At 41.2% G+C, this 19,643-nt stretch overlaps 1 protein-coding gene across 1 annotated transcript in view; it reads right to left on the reverse strand.

Moving 5' to 3' along the window:
* The window catches only part of VPS53 (VPS53 subunit of GARP complex), a 178,146-nt gene that overhangs the window by 72,271 nt on the left and 86,232 nt on the right, over window positions 1-19,643 (reverse strand). The window contains exon 12 of the mRNA XM_037022830.2: window positions 16,106-16,207. Coding sequence (XP_036878725.2) covers window positions 16,106-16,207 — 102 coding nt within the window. The remainder of the gene's footprint in view (window positions 1-16,105; window positions 16,208-19,643) is intronic.

The following is a 19,643-nucleotide window of genomic DNA, read 5'->3' on the forward strand; positions in this document are numbered from 1 at the left end:
TCACTTGACCTAGTTTTGATAGCATCCATTACTGACTGCTACTATGGGTCAAGCACTTTGACACAAAATGACATCTCACTACCCCTCACAACAACCCTCAACGTGGGAATTATGACTATTATTTTACACCTAAAGAAAGGGAGGCTCAGAGGGTTCTAGCATCCTGCCCAAAAACACATGGTGAAGTTTCCCATGTCCTGAACTAGAACTCTTTCTACTACATCATTGCTTTCCTGCAATGGTTCCTAGACGGTTGAATTTCATCAACAAGTAAACCTAAGAGAAAGAAGGACAGGGGACCAACATAAGGTTGCTAGTTTTTTATTTTGTTTTCTATTATCACTACAAGTTCCTAAAAGAAAGAGTATTTACATCCAAACATTTTATAAGGAGAAAATAGCAGCATAAAGGCAGTTCTTCCTAAGAAAAGAGAGGTGGTGACCTTATACGAGATAGACAGGCAGAAAGACAACGGACAGGTGGCAGGCTATTTTATCTTTATTTTTGCCTTGGACCAGTGAGAAACTTGACCAGCTCTAGTCCCCAGCTGATAGTTGGAAAACTGCAGATATATAGGTCATCCAGGCAGGCAAGCATTTAAAAAGTGCATTTGTTATTTAATTCCTTTTCAAAACATTTAAAAATCAAACAAGAATCTTCCTATGTATTTATTTCTATTCCAAAAAAAGTCAATTCTATTTGTCAAATGCCAACAAAAGGACCCCAGGCCCTTGCTGGGGTTGACACTAGAGTACAATTAGGGTGTAAATTGGCACCCACGGCATACTTGTTGAATCGAACTACTCATGTCTTTTATTAAATACAGGGAAAGCTAAGCTCCCAATGACAGGGAGAAATGATTACCTTCTAGTAATTTTTTAAAATAAAATGTTGTAATGGTTAAAAGCATCTGTAAATGATCACCAAAAATTAAATGTCAATCTTAGACATATCCTATTCAATCTCACAGCACTTTCTCAGAGTTCCATGTCTTTAATTCTCTGGTATGATTTCTAGAAACTCTGGTTCTTCGTAATTACAACCTTGGCTATTTTCTCATCCAGAAACCACTGCTGAAGTCAGGCCTTGGGGTGAGCCTACAAGAGACTCCCAAGACCAGGCTCCCTGAGTTTGACCTGGCTGGATCCAAAGTTCCACTTCATTTCCTAGATGCCCTCAGAATTTTTCCACACTTTCATTAGTTTAAAAATGGAGGACCCACAATAAGGGGTTGGACTTTACCTATTCTATATTTTCCAAGTTAGCTATCTATTTTTTATTATTTTATTCTGATTTTCAATAATGTAAGGTGATTTGTTAAATGAAGAGACCAATGTGATTTGTCTAACTTTTTAAAGACTAGGTATCCTGATATTAGAATTAGAAAACACAGCTATTCTACCCAGACTTTTATTTTATTAATTAAAATACAAGCATCATAAGTATTATAATTATTCCCTTTATTTACATTTTCTCCCCTTGACAAAACTATTCACACATCTGCAGGATAGCTTCTGGTAATTATAAATGGGAGTTTATATAATATAGAATGTTGTCATGGTTTAAATCAACATGCAATTTTCTATTTGGCTTTATTTACTTACTAGTTCATGTACACTTTTCTAACTACTGGCAAGGTTTTAAGTTACCACTTTAGAATGGCTATGTTACAAAATTTAAATAAAGCCTACAGATTAAGTAATAGTATTGTTACTTAAAAATACTGGTTACTGGAAATGGGGAGCCAAGATGGCGGCGTGAGTAGAGCAGTGGAAATCTCCTCCCAAAAACACATAGAGCTATGAAAATATAACAAAGAAAAATCTTCCTAAAATAGAGACCACAGGACACAGGACAACATCCAGACCACATCCACACCTGCAAGAACCCAGCGCCTTGTGAAGGGGAGTGCTTTTTGGAAATCTTAAAGGGGCAGGACAGGTCACTTAGACCAGAAGCAGGGAATCTGGGGATCTCTGGGCACTCTAACCCCCTGGGCAGCAGGGAGCACAGAGGCCCCTTACAGAGATAAATAGTCTCCTGGCTACTCCCCCTCCAACGGGGCTCCACCATTTTGGAGGAACAGCCCCAGCCAGGCCAAGCCCACAGCAACAGCGGAGATAAACCCCAAAGCAACTGGGCAGGAAGCAGAAGCCCTGTCTGCGCACAGCTGCCCAGCACAAGCCACTAGAGGTCGCTATTCTCCCAGGAAAAGGCTACAAACCAACAAGAAGGGAAGCTCTTCCAGCGGTCACTTGTACCAGCTCTGCAAACTATCTCTATCACCATGAAAAGGCAAAACTACAGGCAGACAAAGATCACAGAGACAACACCTGAGAAGGAGACAGACCTAACTAGTCCTCCTGAAAAAGAATTCAAAATAAAAATCATGAACATGCTGACAGAGATGCAGAAAAAAATGCAAGAGCAATGGGATGAGATGCAGAGAAAAATGCAAGAGCAATGGGATGAGATGCAGAGAAAAATGCAAGAGCAGTGGGATGAAGTCCGGAAGGAGATCACAGATGTCAGGAAAGAGATCACAGAAGTGAAACAATCCCTGGAAGGATTTATAAGCAGAATGGATAAGATGCAAGAGGCCATTGAAGGAATAGAAGCCAGAGAACAGGAACGTATAGAAGCTGACATAGAGAGAGATAAAAGGATCTCCAGGAATGAAACAACACTAAGAGAAATATGTGACCAATACAAAAGGAAAAACATTCGTATTATAGGGATACCAGAAGAGGAAGAAAGAGGAAAAGGGATAGAAAGTGTCTTTGAAGAAATAATTGCTGAAAACTTCCCCAAACTGGGGGAGGAAATAATTGAACAGACCATGGAATTATACAGAACCCCCAACAGAAAGGATCCAAGGAGGACAACACCAAGACACATAATAATTAAAATGGCAAGGATCAAGGACAAGGAAAGAGTTTTAAAGGCAGCTAGAGAGAAAAAGGTCACCTATAAAGGAAAACCAATCAGGCTAACATCAGACTTCTCAACAGAAACCCTACAGGCCAGAAGAGAATGGCATGATATACTTAATGCAATGAAACAGAAGGGCCTTGAACCAAGGATACTGTATCCAGCACGACTATCATTTAAATATGATGGTGGGATCAAACAATTCCCAGACAAGCAAAAGCTGAGGGAATTTGCTTCCCACAAACCACCTCTACAGGGCATCCTACAGGGACTGCTCTAGATGGGAGCACCCCTAAAAAGAGCACAGAACAAAACACACAACATATGAAGAATGGAGGAGGAGGAATAAGAAGGGAGAGAAGAAAAGACTCTCCAGACAGTGTATATAACAGCTCAATAAGCGAGCTAAGTTAGGCAGTAAGATACTAAAGAAGCTAACCTTGAACCTTTGGTAACCACGAATCTAAAGCCTGCAATGGCAATAAGTACATATCTTTCAATAGTCACCCTAAATGTAAATGGACTTAATGCACCAATCAAAAGACATAGAGTAATAGAATGGATAAAAAAGCAAGACCCATCTATATGCTGCTTACAAGAAACTCACCTTAAACCCAAAGATAAGCATAGACTAAAAGTCAAGGGATGGAAAAACATATTTCAGGCAAACAAGAGTGAGAAGAAAGCAGGGGTTGCAGTACTAATATCAGACAAAATAGACTTCAAAACAAAGAAAGTAACAAGAGATAAAGAAGGCCACTACATAATGATAAAGGGCTTAGTCCAACAAGAGGATATAACCATTCTAAATATATATGCACCCAATACAGGAGCACCAGCATATGTGAAGCAAATACTAACAGAACTAAAGAGGGAAATAGACTGCAATGCATTCATTGTGGGAGACTTCAACACACCACTCACCCCAAAGGATAGATCCACCGGGCAGAAAATAAGTAAAGACACACAGGCACTGAACAACACACTAGAACAGATGGACCTAATAGACATCTATAGAACTTTACATCCAAAAGCAACAGGATATACATTCTTCTCAAGTGCACATGGAACATTCTCCAGAATAGACCACATACTAGCTCACAAAAAGAGCCTCAGTAAATTCCACAATATTGAAATTCTACCAACCAATTTTTCAGACCACAAAGGTATGAAAGTAGAAATAAATTCTACAAAGAAAACAAAAAGGCTCACAAACACATGGAGGCTTGACAACATGCTACTAAATAATCAATGGATCAATGAACAAATCAAAATAGAGATCAAGGAATATATAGAAACAAATGACAACAACAACACTAAGCCCCAACTTCTGTGGGATGCAGCGAAAGCAGTCTTAAGAGGAAAGTATATAGCAATCCAGGCACACTTGAAGAAGGAAGAACAATCCCAAATGAATAGTCTAACATCACAATTATTAAAACTGGAAAAAGAAGAACAAATGAGGCCTAAAGTCAGCAGAAGGAGGGACATAATAAAGATCAGAGAAGAAATAAACAAAATTGAGAAGAATAAAACAATAGCAAAAATCAACGAAACCAAGAGCTGGTTCTTTGAGAAAATAAACAAAATAGATAAGCCTCTAGCCCAACTTATTAAGAGAAAAAGAGAGTCAACACAAATCAACATAATCAGAAATGAGAATGGAAAAATCACGACAGACTCCACAGAAATACAAAGAATTATTAAAGACTACTATGAAAACCTATATGCCAACAAGCTGGAAAACCTAGAAGAAATGGACAACTTCCTAGAAAAATACAACCTCCCAAGACTGACCAAGGAAGAAACACAAAAGTTAAACAAATCAATTACAAGCAAAGAAATTGAAACAGTAATCAAAAAACTACCCAAGAACAAAACCCCGGGGCCGGACGGATTTACCTCGGAATTTTATCAGACACACAGAGAAGACATAATACCCATTCTCCTTAAAGTGTTCCACAAAATAGAAGAAGAGGGAATACTCCCAAACTCATTCTATGAAGCCAACATCACCCTAATACCAAAACCAGGAAAAGACCCCACCAAAAAAGAAAATTACAGACCAATATCCCTGATGAATGTAGATGCAAAAATACTCAATAAAATATTAGCAAACAGAATTCAACAGTATATCAAAAGGATCATACACCATGACCAAGTGGGGTTCATCCCAGGGATGCAAGGATGGTACAACATTCGAAAATCCATCAACATCATCCACCACATCAACAAAAAGAAAGACAAAAACCACATGATCATCTCCATTGATGCTGAAAAAGCATTTGACAAAATTCAACATCCATTCATGATAAAAACTCTCAGCAAAATGGGAATAGAGGGCAAGTACCTCAACATAATAAAGGCCATATATGATAAACCCACAGCCAGCATTATACTGAACAGCGAGAAGCTGAAAGCATTTCCACTGAGATCGGGAACCAGACAGGGATGCCCACTCTCCCCACTGTTATTCAACATAGTACTGGAGGTCCTAGCCACGGCAATCAGACAAAACAAAGAAATACAAGGAATCCAGATTGGTAAAGAAGAAGTTAAACTGTCACTATTTGCAGATGATATGATACTGTACATAAAAAACCCTAAAGACTCCACTCCAAAACTACTAGAACTGATATCGGAATACAGCAAAGTTGCAGGATACAAAATCAACACACAGAAATCTGTAGCTTTCCTATACACTAACAACGAATCAATAGAAAGAGAAATCAGGAAAACAATTCCATTCACCATTGCATCAAAAAGAATAAAATACCTAGGAATAAACCTAACCAAGGAAGTGAAAGACTTATACTCTGAAAACTACAAGTCACTCTTAAGAGAAATTAAAGGGGACACTAATAAATGGAAACTCATCCCATGCTCATGGCTAGGAAGAATTAATATCGTCAAAATGGCCATCCTGCCGAAAGCAATATACAAATTTGATGCAATCCCTCTCAAATTACCAGCAACATTCTTCAATGAATTGGAACAAATAATTCAAAAATTCATATGGAAACACCAAAGACCCCGAATAGCCAAAGCAATCCTGAAAAAGAAGAATAAAGTAGGGGGGATCTCACTCCCCAACTTCAAGCTCTACTACAAAGCCATAGTAATCAAGACAATTTGGTACTGGCACAAGAACAGAGCCACAGACCAGTGGAACAGATTAGAGACCCCAGAAATTAACCCAAACATATATGGTCAATTAATATTTGATAAAGGAGCCATGGACATACAATGGCAAAATGACAGTCTCTTCAACAGATGGTGCTGGCAAAACTGGACAGCTACATGTAGGAGAATGAAACTGGACCATTGTCTAACCCCATATACAAAGGTAAACTCAAAATGGATCAAAGACCTGAATGTAAGTCACGAAACCATTAAACTCTTGGAAAAAAACATAGGCAAAAACCTCTTAGACATAAACATGAGTGATCTCTTCTTGAACATATCTCCCCGGGCAAGGAAAACAACAGCAAAAATGAGCAAGTGGGACTACATTAAGCTGAAAAGCTTCTGTACAGCGAAAGACACCATCAATAGAACAAAAAGGAACCCTACAGTATGGGAGAATATATTTGAAAATGACAGATCTGATAAAGGCTTGACGTCCAGAATATATAAAGAGCTCACACGCCTCAACAAACAAAAAACAAATAACCCAATTAAAAAATGGGCAGAGGAACTGAACAGACAGTTCTCCAAAAAAGAAATACAGATGGCCAAGAGACACATGAAAAGATGCTCCACATCGCTAATTATCAGAGAAATGCAAATTAAAACTACAATGAGGTATCACCTCACACCAGTAAGGATAGCTGCCATCCAAAAGACAAACAACAACAAATGTTGGCGAGGCTGTGGAGAAAGGGGAACCCTCCTACACTGCTGGTGGGAATGTAAATTAGTTCAACCATTGTGGAAAGCAGTATGGAGGTGCATCAAAATGCTCAAAACAGACCTACCATTTGACCCAGGAATTCCACTCCTAGGAATTTACCCTAAGAACGCAGCAATCAAGTTTGAGAAAGACAGATGCACTCCTATGTTTATCGCAGCACTATTTACAATAGCCAAGAATTGGAAGCAACCTAAATGTCCATCTGTAGATGAATGGATAAAGAAGATGTGGTACATATACACAATGGAATACTACTCAGCCATAAGAAGTGGAAAAATCCAACCATTTGCAGCAACATGGATGGAGCTGGAGAGTATTATGCTCAGTGAAATAAGCCAAGCGGAGAAAGAGAAATACCAAATGATTTCACTCATCTGAGGAGTATAGGAACAAAGGAAAAACTGAAGGAACAAAACAGCAGCAGAATTACAGAACCCAAAAATGGACTAACAGGTACCAAAGGGAAAGGAACTGGGGAGGATGGGTGGGCAGGGAGGGATAAGGGGGGGGAAGAAGAAGGGGGGTATTAAGATTAGCATGCATGGGGGGGAGGGAGAAAGGGGAGGGTGGGCTGCACAACACAGAGAGGACAAGTAGTGACTCTACCACATTTTGCTAAGCTGATGGACAGTAACCGTAATGTGGTTGTTAGGGGGGACCTGATATAGGGGAGAGCATAGTAAACATAGTATTCTTCAGGTAAGTGTAGATTAAAAATTTAAAAAAAAAAAAGAAGAAAGAAAGAAAGAAAAGGGGGATTACTCCTTAACAGGATAAAACTATTGGTAAATCAAAGATCAACGCATGCTTTAAATATCCTTAATGTTGATCACTTAAAGGGTGTCAGATGATCAGCTATGGAGGTACTCTTTTCTGATAATATTCCTTTCTCTTAATTAAAAAAAAAAAAAAAAAGCAGTTACTGTGTGCTGACCTCCAATGAGTTCTGCACAGTGGTATAGAGGGCATGTCAAAGTGTGGGCAAAGGGTCTGTTTGTTTCTACGCAGAAGATCAAGGCCTAGCTTGGATACCCAGAAAATGAACTAAGATACGATATGAGGAGGAGCTTCCGGCATCAGCACTCTCTGGAGGACTAGTGCCGGGGGATGATCATCAAAAAGCCTCCACAGGGATCCGGACGATGCTGCGGTTGTGGCTGCATCCAGCCCACCGTCTCCTGGACTTGCCATAAGAAGGAGGAGGGAGATGTCTAGGCTGGCATGTGCATACAGTGAGACAACGAATTTGACTGGATCTGTACTGTTGGAACTCAACCAGGAGTTGGGAGGGGTGCAAGTTGTAGCACCCCAAAATCTCATGACTATAGACTATCTATGGTTAAAAGAACATATGGGATGTGAACAGATCCCAGAAATGGGCTGCTTTAATTTGTCTGATGGTTCAAGTACAGTTGGAAAATATCCATCATATCATAGATAAATTTTCACAAATGCCTAGGGTGCCTAAATGGTTTTCTTGGCTTCACTGGAGATGGATGGTAATTATAGATTTGCTTTGTTTATGTCACCGTATTCCTATTATGTTAATATGTGTGTGCAAATTAGTTAGTAGTTTAAAACCTATACATACTTAAGGTACTATACAAGAAGATATGTCAAAGAAATAATCAATCCTCCCAAGTTTCCTTCATATGCTACATCTATAGCTTTTCTTCTTCCTTCCTAATTACAAACCTTAAATAGAATTCGTGCCTCATATCGAATTTACCGAGTATCATAATTCCTCCAGGTCTTAAAGATACCTCGAGACAAGTGCTGGGCATAGAAGCCACAGGGCATAAATCTGCAAAGAAGTAAAAAGCTAACCTTTGCAAACAATATGGCTTCTCTCTCACTTACCAACTTTACATTTCCCTGTATGGCCCCGGAAGATGACTGGTTAGCCAGAGACGGGTAAGATTCCTCAAGGGAGGAACAACCTAAGACAGGCACAGTCGCAGGGGGGCCATCAGGTGAGAATTTGGGGATCAACAGAGGTGAGGCTCAGAACCTCACCCCCCCTGCTTTGAGAGAAATCTTCTGCATCCGTGGATGTTTTGCTGCCCTTGTCTAGCCTGGATTAATACTTAGTCCATAGGCACACACCTGATCATCTGATCATCTACATTTGCCTTCTTACAGCACTAAACTATGTTTTCTACCTTTATCTTGCATCTACCTACCACTTCAGCTTTTTATTAAAAATAAAAATAATAATAATAATAGGAGAAATGTGGGATCAACATATAAATCAAGTACAAAAATCAAATGAATATTCATATTTGACCTGATGGTTTATAGGTCATATTGCATGATCAAAACCGAAAGTTTCTGTGATGAATGCCCTTGTACTGTTCACCATGTAAGAATTTATTCACTCTGTAAGAATTCGTTCACCATGTAAGAACTTGTTCGTTATGCTTCAGAAGATTGGAGACTGACGAGAATTAGGCTTGAGATGGATTAATGATTGTACATTGAGCATTGACCCCCCTATACTGAATTTTATTGTTGTTAACAACCATTTGATCAATAAATATGAGAGATGCCCTCTCAAAAAAAAAAAAAAAAAAAAAAAAAAAAAAATTAGTTCAACCATTGTGGAAAGCAGTATGGAGGTGCATCAAAATGCTCAAAACAGACCTACCATTTGACCCAGGAATTCCACTCCTAGGAATTTACCCTAAGAACGCAGCAATCAAGTTTGAGAAAGACAGATGCACTCCTATGTTTATCGCAGCACTATTTACAATAGCCAAGAATTGGAAGCAACCTAAATGTCCATCTGTAGATGAATGGATAAAGAAGATGTGGTACATATACACAATGGAATACTACTCAGCCATAAGAAGTGGAAAAATCCAACCATTTGCAGCAACATGGATGGAGCTGGAGAGTATTATGCTCAGTGAAATAAGCCAAGCGGAGAAAGAGAAATACCAAATGATTTCACTCATCTGAGGAGTATAGGAACAAAGGAAAAACTGAAGGAACAAAACAGCAGCAGAATTACAGAACCGAAAAATGGACTAACAGGTACCAAAGGGAAAGGAACTGGGGAGGATGGGTGGGCAGGGAGGGATAAGGGGGGGGAAGAAGAAGGGGGGTATTAAGATTAGCATGCATGGGGGGGGAGGGAGAAAGGGGAGGGTGGGCTGCACAACACAGAGAGGACAAGTAGTGACTCTACCACATTTTGCTAAGCTGATGGACAGTAACCGTAATGTGGTTGTTAGGGGGGACCTGATATAGGGGAGAGCATAGTAAACATAGTATTCTTCAGGTAAGTGTAGATTAAAAATTTAAAAAAAAAAAAGAAAGAAAGAAAAGGGGGATTACTCCTTAACAGGATAAAACTATTGGTAAATCAAAGATCAACGCATGCTTTAAATATCCTTAATGTTGATCACTTAAAGGGTGTCAGATGATCAGCTATGGAGGTACTCTTTTCTGATAATATTCCTTTCTCTTAATTAAAAAAAAAAAAAAAAAGCAGTTACTGTGTGCTGACCTCCAATGAGTTCTGCACAGTGGTATAGAGGGCATGTCAAAGTGTGGGCAAAGGGTCTGTTTGTTTCTACGCAGAAGATCAAGGCCTAGCTTGGATACCCAGAAAATGAACTAAGATACGATATGAGGAGGAGCTTCCGGCATCAGCACTCTCTGGAGGACTCGTGCCGGGGGATGATCATCAAAAAGCCTCCACAGGGATCCGGACGATGCTGCGGTTGTGGCTGCGTCCACCCCACCGTCTCCTGGACTTGCCATAAAAAGGAGGAGGGAGATGTCTAGGCTGGCATGTGCATACAGTGAGACAACGAATTTGACTGGATCTGTACTGTTGGAACTCAACCAGGAGTTGGGAGGGGTGCAAGTTGTAGCACCCCAAAATCTCATGACTATAGACTATCTATGGTTAAAAGAACATATGGGATGTGAACAGATCCCAGAAATGGGCTGCTTTAATTTGTCTGATGGTTCAAGTACAGTTGGAAAATATCCATCATATCATAGATAAATTTTCACAAATGCCTAGGGTGCCTAAATGGTTTTCTTGGCTTCACTGGAGATGGCTGGTAATTATAGATTTGCTTTGTTTATGTCACCGTATTCCTATTATGTTAATATGTGTGTGCAAATTAGTTAGTAGTTTAAAACCTATACATACTTAAGGTACTCTACAAGAAGATATGTCAAAGAAATAATCAATCCTCCCAAGTTTCCTTCATATGCTACATCTATAGCTTTTCTTCTTCCTTCCTAATTACAAACCTTAAATAGAATTCGTGCCTCATATCGAATTTACCGAGTATCATAATTCCTCCAGGTGGTAAAGATACCTCGAGACAAGTGCTGGGCATAGAAGCCACAGGGCGTAAATCTGCAAAGAAGTAAAAAGCTAACCTTTGCAAACAATATGGCTTCTCTCTCACTTACCAACTTTACATTTCCCTGTATGGCCCCGGAAGATGACTGGTTAGCCAGAGACGGGTAAGATTCCTCAAGGGAGGAACAACCTAAGACAGGCACAGTCGCAGGGGGGCCATCAGGTGAGAATTTGGGGATCAACAGAGGTGAGGCTCAGAACCTCACCCCCCCTGCTTTGAGAGAAATCTTCTGCATCCGTGGATGTCTTGCTGCCCTTGTCTAGCCTGGATTAATACTTAGTCCATAGGCACACACCTGATCATCTGATCATCTACATTTGCCTTCTTACAGCACTAAACTATGTTTTCTACCTTTATCTTGCATCTACCTACCACTTCAGCATTTTATTAAAAATAAAAATAATAATAATAATAGGAGAAATGTGGGATCAACATATAAATCAAGTACAAAAATCAAATGAATATTCATATTTGACCTGATGGTTTATAGGTCATATTGCATGATCAAAACCGAAAGTTTCTGTGATGAATGCCCTTGTACTGTTCACCATGTAAGAATTTATTCACTCTGTAAGAATTCGTTCACCATGTAAGAACTTGTTCGTTAAGCTTCAGAAGATTGGAGACTGACGAGAATTAGGCTTGAGATGGATTAATGATTGTACATTGAGCATTGACCCCCCTATACTGAATTTTATTGTTGTTAACAACCATTTGATCAATAAATATGAGAGATGCCCTCTCAAAAAAAAAAAAAAAAAAAAAAAATACTGGTTACTGGTGTTAAATTTTCTGATTTTGATCTGTGGTAACTAAGTAAATGTCTTTCTTGGGAAATATATACTGAAATATTTAGAGGTAAAGGGCATGATGTCTGCAAACTTACAACTGTTCTAAAAGAGACAGAGATGGAGGCAGGGAAGGAAGGAGGGATGGGGAGGGAGAGAGAGAAAGAAAGAGGGAAGAAGGAGTGGGAAGAAATGATAAAGTAAGATGTCACCAAGTGGTGAACCCAGGTGAAGATATTTGAGAACTCCTTGTAATATTCTTATAATTTTTACCTAAGCTTGACATTATATTAAAAAAAAGTTAAAAATAACAATAAAAAACTTGGGAAATGGGTGCCAATGGCCTGGCAAATCACCCCAGATGCAGCAATGGAGCACTCTTGAGAAATGGCACATCACCAACAGTCTGCGTGGCTCGGAGGACAATGCTGTGTGGGAAAACAGACATCGGTGCCTGAGTGAAAAGAGGGTTAGCCTCAGTTTCCTGGTTTTGCTAATGCACTATGGTTATGCTGGCTGCGACCACTGGGGAAGCTGGGAGATGGGCACGTGGACCTCTCTGTACTCTGCAATTGCTCATGCATCTGTAATTATTTCAAAATAAAGTTCTTTCAAAATTGGTTCAGGAGAGTTGGACTCCGATTGTGGAGAAGTTTTAGGAATATCATTACCTATTTATTTTGCTTCTATTTTCCTTTTTATGTACATAGAAAAGTGATATATGATAAAAACTGGATGTCTGGATAAGTCTGAAGAGCTTATTCACTTAAGTATAAAATACAGATTCTACATGATAGAAGAAAATAGCTACCTGATATTCCAACAAATTCACCTTGCTCAGTCTCCCACAGCCCCTATGCTTGCCCAAGCCCCACAGACCACTCTGAACTTGGCACTCAGAGAGAAGCATAATGAGATGGCACAGGCCTCTCAACCACCCAGGTGACTGTGCTCCACCCGCCCATGACCACTGATGCCTCTCCTGGCAGGGAGGAGGGACTGTCACCACCGGTCTCAGTCCTCTTGCAGCGTTTTTAGTGTGAGTTGGAAGCAAGAGGAGAACAATGGGAGGGACTGCCTGGTTTCCTTTTTTCTTTTTTTTTCCATTTTCTTTTTTCTTCCTCCTGCCTACAGCTGTTTTATGAATGTGCTCATATTTACATAATAGGTGTTGGAATTTCAGCTTAAACTAGTGTCTCTCTTTGCACTGTCCAGCTCCCCAAACGGTTGACTCTCAGCTTAAAGAATATACTAAGTCACTCAGCAGTAGTATTCAGGCTGGATTTCTGAGTGTGTGAATTCTGTCCAAAAGCTGCAGATGTTTAAGCTATTTCCTCCTGGAGTTTGAAGGAATAATAAAAGGTTACTGTTGTCACAGTAAGGAGGTCTGCAGCTGGTCCCATTTCCTTTTATTACTATCCAATGTAAACAGATTAAATCTAACTGCTCAGATCACCAGAAGGGTACACTTTTAAACCAGAAAGTCCTTATTTCTTTTCCCTCTTTCTTTTATACTTTGAGCACCCTCAGTCCCCATCCAGATGCCATTTTTTATTATTGGGAATATGCTTGCAACTGGTTGTTCTACTAAATGCCTCTGCAAGTTTCCTCTCCCTTCTCAAAAGCCTATCTTGCAGTAGTGAGCAGGGGTGACCCTTACCTTGAGGACCAACTGTCCACTGACTGCAGTGACACAGTGGGTTGGATACCCAGGGCAGCTGTCAGGGCTTCCCTCACTGCCCTTGGCTGAGCTGGGCCCTAGCATACTGGGTACTTCCTCTCTAGCACCCATGGGGCTCCTGTTCCTCTTGTGTACCCAACTCCAAAAGCCAACATGTGGCTGGGGAGAGGGAGATCCTGCAGCTCCCACCTAATCAGCCACAAGCACGCCAAGTGCTGGCGAGGCAGCAGGAGGCATCGGTCATTGATGCTTACATTTTATTACTAACAAGTAACAGCCTGTGAGTTGTCGTGGTTCATCTAGTCCAGGGACTTTAGTACTTTCTCTTTAAATGGACCTAAAAATCCCTGGGTTGAAAGAAATTCTTCTTGGAAATCCATGACAAAAGTGACTCACAGTAGAATAGTTCTGTTTGGAGGGACCTAGGACTCTGGTCTCCTCCTAACTTGCCACCGTGACATCTGATGGGGCACCAAGGAGCACAGCGTGAAAACCATTTGCTCTGTCTAAAGATAAAGAAACTCGGGAAATCTAGAGGAAGTAAAACCTACCTAAGGTCACGTGGCTTACTAATGGCAGACAAGAGTCTGGCATTTTCCCATGACAGGGCTCTGCTTTATCCCATGTATTTGTGTCCTGTGGCCTTAGAATGAGCACTTCCAAGTCCTGACAATTACCTTAAGCTTCCAGGATAGGTAAAAAGGTCCATGAGAAAGAAATATCATGTTTTACCTGGCAAAACTGCTTTTGTTGGTAATGGGGGCTCTGCCAAAATCCAATTTCATAACATCCAGACGTGACTAGCTAAAGGGATGACTTCTCATGGCAGCACTGCAAGCATCTGAGCACTCAGCTACATGATTCTGGACAGGACAATGGCACGTGCCCACCACCACTGGGGACCCCAAGGGCCCTGAAGATGGCACTACTGTGCAGAGCAAGCTCAGAGGGTGCTGGGACCAAGTGTGGGTGGAGAATATGCTGGAACAATGAGCTCTATATCCAGACTCCTCCCTCCCATCAAGGTCCTTCCTGACAAAATTGAGAGGTGCATTTCTTTAATCAGAAGAAATCTTTCATTTTTCTCTCCATGCTGGTTGATATGATGGTTTTAAATCAGTTAACATCTAATCCCATAGATCTCCTGGGCACAGCCTCAAGGTATCCTGTTGGTTTTATTCATTCACTTTTATCCATGGGATTCATTTCGAAGTCTTCCACCTTTCACTGAGCCATCACAGGGTACTAAAAAAGCACCAGGAAAGGAAGTCTCAGACTTTCAGACCTGGCTCCCAGTCCTACCTAGGTCCTCTACTTCCAAACTATGTGACCCTGGGCAAACCACTTAACCTCTGAGTTGCAGGCATTGCGGCTCATATAAAATCCCATAAAAAGAGAGGCAGGCATTGTGAAGACAAAATGAAATACAGCATGTAAAAGACTTTTACTCTACAACACCATAAAAATGGGAGGTATCCATGTTATTACAATTATTTAATCAATGGGCCAGACGGATTTTATTGCATTACTTTAGAACCGCTCCTGGAAATTCTGCGCTCTTAGCTCCTGCCAGGATTGAGCACCTACCTGAGCTGTGCTAGGAATGCACAGTTAGCTGTAGAGAGTGCGGGTACGGGTTTCCCAGAGCTGGTCTTTCCAGCCAGCCTCCCTTTTGGTGTCTGGAGCAAAACAGTGCTATAAAATAATCTTCTAGCAGCCAAGTGTAGAAAATTAAAAAGAAGGATCACTAATCCAAACAGGAAAAGTTCTGAGCTATTGCTCTAACCTCTCTTGTCATGAAATGGCAGTGAAACAAAAATACCATTCTGTAGAATAAAGGGAGAAGACATTTCGAATTGGACAGAAAAATCCAAAGGAAATTAAAGCGCTAGTGTGCTCTGAAAAGTAACTCTCCATCTATGCCACTGGTCACCCTGATGTTTCCAGGCCTCTCCAGCAGTTTCCAGACCTAAAGTGATCAGCTCACACTGAGTGGAGGCCTCTCCTTGCTGAGGGTGCTGCTAATATCCCTGGGGATCTTTCAGTCTCTCACTTCGTCACTAGCCCAGATGAGAGCATAACTGAAAGCTAAGCTGACAAGTACAAGAGAGGATGAATGAGACAGGGCAGAACACTGCTGCAGCGCCACATGGGCTAATGAAGTTTGTGTGTGTTTCTAATTCCGGTGGGGACAGTCCTCAGCAGCAGTGAGGTGGGGCAGGAAGAGCTGCTCTTTCACTCAGTGTTCTAAAGGCACTTTCAGATAAAGGCTTTCTGCAAAGACCACCACAGCCGCAATCTCTACATGTGGTCATTAGTCAAAGGATCATATTTAGAGGGAGCAGACTGATTTTCAGAGACAAACTTTAGGTAGGTTGCATGTAGAAATGCAAACCGGACTTACTTGATCTAAATCTCCTTTCTCTATCACCAGTTCCTCAATCTCTGGTGCTGGCTCATCTTCCAGGAAGGGATTGGTGGAAAGAGGTGGAGACTCGAGTTTTTTCTGTTAAAAAAGACATGAGAAAGGGATAGGTATTTCTGAGCATATTCAATAGCTTTCCCCATTGTTCTGCATTTCCCATGTCTTTCCAACAGCTACATCATGAAATCAGATCTACTGAGCAAGAACTAAGACAACATGGACTACATTCTCACCTCCAGAATTTCACTCTGCTTTTCAGTCTTCCCGAAGCTTTATTGCCCACCCCATCCTGATCCTAATTTGCCTAAAACTCTCACTCATCCTCCAGTCTTCAAATTAGGAGCCTTTTCTTCTGGGAAGACTTCCCCACCTGCCAAGTTTGGGTTAGATGTCCCTGCCGCATGCTCCCATCCCACCAGTATGTCCCTTTCCTAGGTATTTATCAAAATATTGCAACTGCCCATTTAGTTTTCTCTTCATTAGACTCCATGATGTCAGGAATCATGTCTATCTTGTTCCCCATCCCATCTCTAGTGCCTGGCATGTGCTCCATAAACATGAATGAATCAAAATGCCAGATGCGTTTGAATTCCAAAACAAACTGTAAAGCTACTCTTATGTGTTCTAGATTACAGACAGAAGTCCCTTCCCAAATAAATTCCATTACAGCAAGTACAAAATCTCCTTGAAAAAAATTAGTTCCTAGCTCCTGAATAGGACCACCCTTTCCAAATACATCCCTAAGTGGGACCTCAGGCTGGTGAGAAAGCTGGAGGCAGGAGATGTGGGTTTTAGCTCCAACTCTGCTGCCCTGGCCCAGTGTGTCTAGCATCTCTGAACCCCCGCAGCCTCCCCTGCTGAAGGAAGATGCACTTCCAGGACTGCCTGGAGAATCAAATGTGGTAGAGTATATGAAAGCCTAGAAGCAGCACATGACAAACATGAGGGACATCAGTGATGATAATACCAGCACAACAACGAGGCAGATCTTTGGAATTTTTGTTACAAATTTGACCTTGAGGTGTTGTTAATGCCAGGGAGTTATAGCAGAAAGGAAGCTAAATGACAAGCAAGGCAAAAGGAATTGGCTGGTGCTGGGCATGCAGGGAAGGGGGAAGGGGTTATTGTAGACAATAACCCAAGGGGAGAGGGAATTTTTAAATGAACTTGTGACATTTTAGCAGATATCAGCAGAGCAGCATGAGCCAATTCCTAAGCCTTGAGGGACTCTAGTGAATGACTTTGTCCAGTGCTAGGACATCAGCTGAAGATGTTACCAAAACAAACACAGAAAAGCTAAAAATAAAATTTTAACATAAAAAACAAACCCCACCTGTGTCTGGTTTAGGCTTTAAAACAATTCTGTTTACACTCATCTAAACTACTTAATTCTTGGCCCAAACACTTGGATGCTCTTGTGTAACTAGATAGTGCCTCAGTGTATGAAGAAAGCCTTGTGATTAATGTATTAGCTCAAGGTAATTATCAGTAGCATAATAATTTTTGTGGTATCCTGCAGAGAAACAATGAGGTCTATTCAGCAAGCAGACATTTCAAATTTATACACTGCAAACCTTGGCTTCTTTGCCTGTTATGGAAAAAAAAATCCCTATAAACTTAAAGCTATTTAAATTTATTTTTAGAATTCAGCTATTTTTAGAAAGCAATGTTTCTTTAAAAACAGTATTTTAAGCTTTAGATACCTTTCTAAGGGTTCCTGGTAGATTAGGGAGAGGGGAATGATGAGACAGAGCGTTTATGAAGCCTCAATAACAAGTTGAATGTGTTCACAGCACTGGATTCCTGATCCCACTGGCTGATTCCTGAACAGTGGGTTTTGGGATCATACTGTTGAGCTGAATCTCTGATTTGCATTCTTTGGTCCCTTGGAGATGTGGAAAGAAAGTCAGCAGCTGAAGTTGAAAAAGCTCTGTTCAAGATCGTTCAGTGATAGAAACAGGATTTGAAATTTTAAATTAAATGACCTTTGTCTACTGCTAGCTCTCCTAGGGTTGATAGTAAGTGTCACAATTACATACAGGAGGGCCCCATTTTAGAAACAATGTATTATTGGATGTGGGCGAAGCAGACGGGGTATTCTGGCGCTCCATGCCCACTGTATGGATGTTAAATGGTGAGAAGTAAAACACAAAGGGCAGAGAGTTAAGGAACAGAACAACATCTGAGGCAGCACAGAATGTGCTACTGATTAAGTGTTTCCAGGCCGGATGATCCTGAGGTTTCTTTCCTCTGCCCACAGTCTGTCTCTGTGAACATGCTGCCGAGATTACCGAGGGCTCGTGGCACTATGAACCCTTTATGCTTGCTCATTCATCTGGGGCACACACATTCCACTTGTGGACTAAGTTGAAACAAGAAAGGTGACTCATTCCTCCATTCATCCATTTGACCAATGGGCGTGCTGGGCCCTACAGTCAAGCAGGGAGCAAGGCAGGGCACCCACTGCTCTCATGAGAGCAGTCAGATGGGCAAAACTGATTTCAGTCAGTCACACAAATGTGTGATAAGGGCCGTGCAGGAAAAGGAGAGACTGTTATGAAAGAATATAGCAGAGGGTCACAGAAACTTCCCTATGAAAATGGTATTTGAGTCAGAGCTGAAGGGTCTGCCAGAGTTAACTATGTGAGAGAGAGGGGGTCGCCAGAGCCTTCAACACAAAGGAAAGAGCCTATGTTTGCCATTCATTCAACAATCTGTACTGAGCACATACTCTGTCCCAGGCACTCTTCTAGGTACAAGTATGTAACACTGAGTAAGATAAAGAAGGAAGGCACTGCAATGAAAATAAAAGAGCTGGGTGGGCTGGGGCTGAGGCTGGGGAAGTGCTCCCTTATACAGGGCAATCAGAGGAGGCCTCTTTGAGGAGGTGATATCTGAGCAGAGACCTGAATGAGAAGGAGCTAGTCGGGCAAAGACCTAGGGAAGAGCACTCTTGGCAGGGGAATCCAGTGAGGGGGCTGGAATGAGTTGCCTGAGTCTGCAGGGCAGAAAGCAGGTCAGGGCACGAGGTAAAAGAGGTGGCGGGAACCTAATCACAGGCTGGGGAAAAGTTAAGAGTTTCTTCTCATTGCAACTGGGCAGTCCCTGGGATTTTTTAAAATTAATTAATTAATTTTGTTGTTATTAACCTACAATTACATGAAGAATATTATGTTTACTAGGGTCCCCCCTTCACCAAATCCCCCCCCACAAACCCCATTACAGTCACTGTCCATCAGCGTAGTAGGATGCTGTAGAATCACTACTTGTCTTCTCTGTGTTGCACAGCCCTCCCCATGCCCCCCCCACATTATACATGCTAATCGTAGTGCCTCCTTTCTTTTTCCCCACCCTTATCCCCCCTTCCCTCCCTTTCCCTTTGATAACTGTTAGTCCATTCTTAGGTTCTATGATTCTGCTGCTGTTTTGTTCCCTTCAGTCTTTCTTTGTTCCTATAGTCTTTGGGTTTGAGGTGAGTCTCTTGTAAGCAGCATAGAGATGGGTCTTGCTTTTTTAT

The sequence above is a fragment of the Manis javanica genome, chromosome 4 (genome assembly GCF_040802235.1).
Source record: "Manis javanica isolate MJ-LG chromosome 4, MJ_LKY, whole genome shotgun sequence".
In the NCBI taxonomy this organism is placed as follows: Eukaryota; Metazoa; Chordata; class Mammalia; order Pholidota; family Manidae; genus Manis; species Manis javanica.